Source organism: Poecilia reticulata, linkage group LG21, assembly GCF_000633615.1.
Source record: "Poecilia reticulata strain Guanapo linkage group LG21, Guppy_female_1.0+MT, whole genome shotgun sequence".
NCBI lineage: Eukaryota > Metazoa > Chordata > Actinopteri > Cyprinodontiformes > Poeciliidae > Poecilia > Poecilia reticulata.
The window spans coordinates 304,006-309,146 of NC_024351.1; the positions used below are offsets into that span (position 1 = coordinate 304,006).

General features: G+C 47.2%; 2 protein-coding genes across 6 annotated transcripts in view; both read right to left on the bottom strand.

Moving 5' to 3' along the window:
- Positions 1-1,716, bottom strand: part of LOC103457059 (transcription factor E2F6-like) — a 7,876-nt gene extending 6,160 nt beyond the window's left edge. The window contains exons 1-3 of the mRNA XM_008396972.2: positions 1,156-1,716; positions 382-687; positions 226-266 (exon numbers count right to left, since the gene is read on the bottom strand). Of these exons, the coding sequence (XP_008395194.1) occupies positions 226-266; positions 382-687; positions 1,156-1,272 (464 nt within the window). The 5' untranslated portion in view covers positions 1,273-1,716. The remainder of the gene's footprint in view (positions 1-225; positions 267-381; positions 688-1,155) is intronic.
- A 786-nt stretch (positions 1,717-2,502) lies between these two features.
- Positions 2,503-5,141, bottom strand: part of myt1la (myelin transcription factor 1-like, a) — a 32,904-nt gene continuing 30,265 nt past the window's right edge. For 4 of the 5 annotated variants that reach the window (XM_008396970.2, XM_017302136.1, XM_017302138.1 and 1 more), the window contains one exon: positions 2,503-4,340. In XM_008396970.2, the coding sequence (XP_008395192.1) occupies positions 4,325-4,340 (16 nt within the window). In that variant the 3' untranslated portion in view covers positions 2,503-4,324. Of the gene's footprint in view, positions 4,418-5,141 lie in introns of all 5 variants that reach the window. The other variant, XM_017302140.1, reaches the window with a different exon arrangement.

Below are 5,141 nucleotides of genomic sequence, written 5' to 3' on the forward strand. Positions count from 1 at the left end.
AATCTCTGTTTAACAAGGACTCTAACCTTTATAACTTTCTTCCTATCCGCACAAGGAGTAACCCTCAAGGGGTCTCCTCAAAGTAAGGGGGCTCTAAGAGCCTTACCTTTAGCCTTTAGTTAAATCTCTGTTTAACAAGGACTCTAACCTTTATAACTTTCTTCCTATCCGCACAAGGAGTTACTTCTGACAGAACCACTATGGAACCGGACCAGAACCGCTTACCTGAGAGTCGGACCTTCTGGCACCGCTTTGAGAGCCGGGTTCTGCAGGTGGGAACAGAACAGCAGTCATCATTTCTACTGGGAGCCAACTGGGCCGGTTCTGATCCAGCAGAACCGGGTCGGTCAGATCAGTAAATGTCCAGCTGGAGGTTCTGACCTGTTCTGTTGGGTCCAGAGCAGGAAGTGCTGCAGCAGCCATCTTGGTGTTAAAGGGGAGGCAGCCTTCATCCTCCTCTTCCTCACCGGGCCCAGCGGTTCCGACCCACTGGTCCTCGTCGTCCTCCGACCCGGCTCCCCACCGGTCCAACAGGTCCAGCGGCCCGTCCAGGCAGGGAGGCATGATGGGAATGGCGTCGGTGCTGACGTCACCCGACAAGATGTCCTCCGGCAGGAAGTGGTCCTCACAGATCAGGTTCTGGTTCTGGTTCTGCTGGTCCGCCTGCCGCAGTGCCGCCAGCCACACCTGGAAGGACCCAGTGACCCATTTAGAACCCAACCAGAACCAGCTCCGGCTCTTTGGAACTGATTCATTCTCTAAACGGATCTTTGTCAGGTCAGTCCTGATAGGTTCTTTCTGGGTTCAGAGGTCAAAGGTCACGTGGTTTTCCAGTGAACAACCAAAACAGCACCGGAGAACCAAACAGAACATGTCGTCCAAGTCCAGTTTGTCATTTGATACTCCAAACAGAGCGGAACCATTATCCTGATCTGGACCTCCGGGACCTTCTGGACCTGATGAACCGGTTCCAGGGAAACCCAGCGGGGGCCGGTTCCTGGCCTGGACTAAATCTAGACTGGAACTGGTCCGGTTCTACTGTGGTCCACTCCAGGTCTTTGTGCAACCTCAGTAACTTTGACTTTCTAACTCACTAAGTGGACCGAACCGGACCGTAACTTCTAAATCCCGGTACCGGTATGAAACTGGACCTACCTTGACCCTTGTTGGATCTCGCGGGAACGTGAAGAATTGTTTCTTGGTTCCGTTGAACACCCCGTGATTGGACCCGTCCACCCGGTTCGGACAGCCGGAGACCACACACTTCACCATACTGACCGACTGAGCCGAGCCGAACTGAACCGCCTGTTCATTCAGCAGCCACGGTTAGCCACTTAGGTTCTGCTGGAGTCACCGCGGTCCGGTTTGTTTTTTACCCACCGGAAGGGGATTTTTCACCCCGGAAGTGGTGCCGTGGCGCCTTTTGTCGCCCTCTGCTGCCCTGGAGGAAATTCACCACCTTCAGCTTGTTGATCTCCAACTCCTTCAAAGTTCCGGTTGTAGACATAAATACGCATTTATAAGCATATAAATGCGTATTTATGTCTTTGGTTCTGGTAAGCATGGTGTTTTTTTCAGCCAAACGTGAGACCGCATCGGCTGTCTGACCCTGTCGGCCATCTTGGGAGAGGAACTGGAGGCCAGCGAGCTGCACATGTTAACGAGCAGTCAGGGACAAACACCTCCTCCGCGCAGCCAGGTTCTCCTGCTGACGACCTCATTATTTGGCTCAGGTGTGTTGAAGTAGAGACATATAAGCCTGCAGGGCTGGAGCTGCCCACCCTGGTCTAAGACTAAACGGTCAATATTTTTTAATTCTTTAAAGGATTAAATAATACACATGAGGTAAATTACATTGTGTGACAATAATGTATATTAGATCTCAAAATTAAACACATCCTTGTTAAAATCTCAAATTTTGAGATTTAAAATATTGAGATCTAGAGTGTGATGAATTAATTTCAAGCTAATTTCCAATGTAAATAATAAAATAGTTTTATTGTATCAGTGTGAACAGTCTCAAACTAATATTTTGATGAAAAACATTGATTCAGTTTTCTTTAATAATTCAATTAAAAATCTTAATCCCAGAGGGAAATTAGATGTTTTATCTCACATTACTGATCTACTATAGAGGTCAGTATTTCAGTGACTTTGAAAACCCCTCTGACTGAAGACTGTTCCTGTGATGAAGATCCAACTGCCTGATGCTGTCAGACTCCAAACGTCTCAGGAACGTTTCAGACACTTTCCGTCCACATGGTGTAAAAACAAAGTGGTTCTGGAGGTAAACGGGTCCAACCTGGTACCAGCAAGGCGTACCTAATAAAATGTCCAACTTTGGACCTTCTGACTTACATTCGACACAGTGACCCTGTGATGATTCAGATCCCAGAGCAGAAACTTCCTCTTGTGGGACGAAAACATTAAACCTCCAATCACCTGCAGTAAAGTCATGTGGAAGGAGAACCTGCAGCTGTTCATGAAGGTCAACAAAGGCTCTTTGCAGGTGTTGCAACACAGGATTTATTCAGAGCAACAGATGGCAACACCAACATGATAGAAACTGTACAAACTCCACAATTCAACAGAAACAGAACCTGGTGACCTTGAAGGTGTCAGCAGGAAGTCATGCTGTCAGGTAGGAAAAAGCTTCTGGAAGTCCGACATGAAGAAAGAAATCAAAGATATAAAAAGATAATTTCAGGTGAGGTTCTTCATTCAGGCGTGTTCACATCTTTAAATTGTGCTTTAACTCCTCCGTTCTGCAGGAAAACCAAAGCAGGAAGCCGCAGATCCGTTTCCTTCAGGAAAACTCCGACCCTTCCTGGGAATGACACCACTTCCTGTTTTTAGGCAGAGACGGGAACAATAATCCCAGCCAAGGTCCCTTCAGCTGGAAACGTTTCATCCTGGAAATCCCAAGCATGGATTATTGTTCTTCTCATAAAACCGAGCGGATTATAAAGAACCGAGCCGAGATCCAGGAAAGCCGTGATCAAAGGCGGCCGTTCGGAAAAATGAACAGCAATAATTTGGATTATTTAGTCTGTCGTAGCAGAAAAAGATGTTTTTATCTTTTAAATTTATATTTTCACCGAGTTAATAATCTATTTATTAACATCACAGTTTCAAACCAAACATTTAGCTAACAGCTAAATGTTTAGCTTCAAACTCAACAGTTAATGAGGTATTTAGTTCGTGAGCTAAATAAACAGCTTGAAGCTAAACATTTAGTTAGCAAATTCCCAGCTAAATATTTAGCAAGTTTTTACTGGACATTTCTGAATGTGGTGAAACTTTGAAACTGAAGCCCATCCTGTAAAAACTGGATGACCTGAAGTTGTTGCTGTCAGTTTGTGACGTTTCAAACGGCTCCCATCGGTTCCTCCTGGACCGGGCCGGGCTGAGCAGCAGAACCTCAGCCAGGGAGCCTGGAGGTCAGGGTTCACCTGCTGCCGACCATATAAGGAGGCGAGAGGCGGAGTTTTCCTTCCAGGGATGAACTGGACCAATGGCGCGGCGATACTGGAACGTGCTTCCATAAAGTGCATGCATGATGAGGTGTGATGAGGAAATGTCCCATCGGTTCTGACCCAAAGCCTCCATCGGACCGGTTCTGGAGGACTTTTGACCCTGTAGATCCAGAGAAGCTCAGAATAAAACACCTACACATGGAACAGAGGCGGCTCTAAAACACCATGTAGGAAAAGATTCATACAAACATCGATCGTCAGTAAAAACAGCTTTCAGCTCGTTGCTCCTTGATTCATAAGAAATTGCATATTCCCACTCAGTTCCTCCCACTGGTCTCCACTGGGAAGTCTCCACTGGTCTCCACTGTCCAGTCAGGTGGCAGATTGTCTCCTACATTTCCTGCAGCCGTTTGCATTTCAAAATAAAAGCCTGAAAGGAGGCGGCCCGATGGGATGATGGGTCTGCAGCAGAAGTTCAGAAAATTTACGGAACGTCAGAGTCTGATTCCAGATGTTCAGCCTCCCAGTCTGACCAGTACAGCCCAGTTTGTCTTGGTGTAAACAATGTTAAAGAAGGATGAGCAGCCATGAGCGGGTCGGACCGTCTGAGTCCAAAGCAAAGCAACACCAACCAAGAGAACAGAACCAGACACTGATGAGGACAGAAACAGGAGCGGAACCGGGCCCGGATCCTCCGGAACCGGCTTCCCGCTCCGGTTAGACCTGGATCCCCTGGACGGCCTGGCGGATGTTCTCCAGCAGCGCCTTGTTCTCCGGGCTCTGGTACCGGTCCTGGTGGGTGTACATGTCAGTCAGAGTGCTGACGTACGAGTCAAAGTTCTGTTCGTTCATCGGTTCCTGTGGAGCAGAACAAACCCGGCAGTCAGCGCAGGCGGACACAACGGGAAGAGCAGGAACGCCGTCAGGAAAAGCCCGGATCAGTGTTTCGGTCCCGATTCCTGTACATCTACCAGCAGAACCAGAACCGACCGGGAGCATGCAGAACTCAGGGTGGACACAGTCATGGAGACCAAACAGGAAGTTCATGGACAGAACGGGGAGACGCGACAGGAAGTGAAGCTTCCAGTTGCATCCAGAACCAAAACCCAAACAAGGTTCTGGAGGAACCAGGACAGGTTTGCCTGAAGCTGGAGGAGATGTAAATGGATCAGAACCGTCTGGTTTAGGAAAAATGAACAGAAAAAACCCAAACTGGTGAATCCGCTCTGGTCTCTCCAGAACCAGGAAATCGGATATCTACATTTTATTTTGAAAATCTTGTTTAAAACCGCTTCCTGTTATCAGTTTAAAAGTAGAAAATAGTTTTGATTTAATCTGAGTTAAATTTTCCCAGTAAGAGCTGACCGCGTTCAGAATCCAATATGGCCGTTCTGATAGTGGACTGGAAAATATCACTATTACTGCTAAGATGGGGAGAGATGTGTTCTATCAGAACCTTCAGGTCCAGATTCATCAGAACCAATCAGAACATTTTCTCTGATATATTAAAACTGTTTGTTACAAAGACTGGAAGAAGAATCAATGTCACTTAATCATCTGTTCTTTACGTTCCAGTTTGTTCTGATTTCCTGTTAGCTCTAGTCAAATACGTTAGCTCCTGCTAGTGGCGTTAGCGCCTGCTAGTGACGTTAGCTCCTGCTAGTG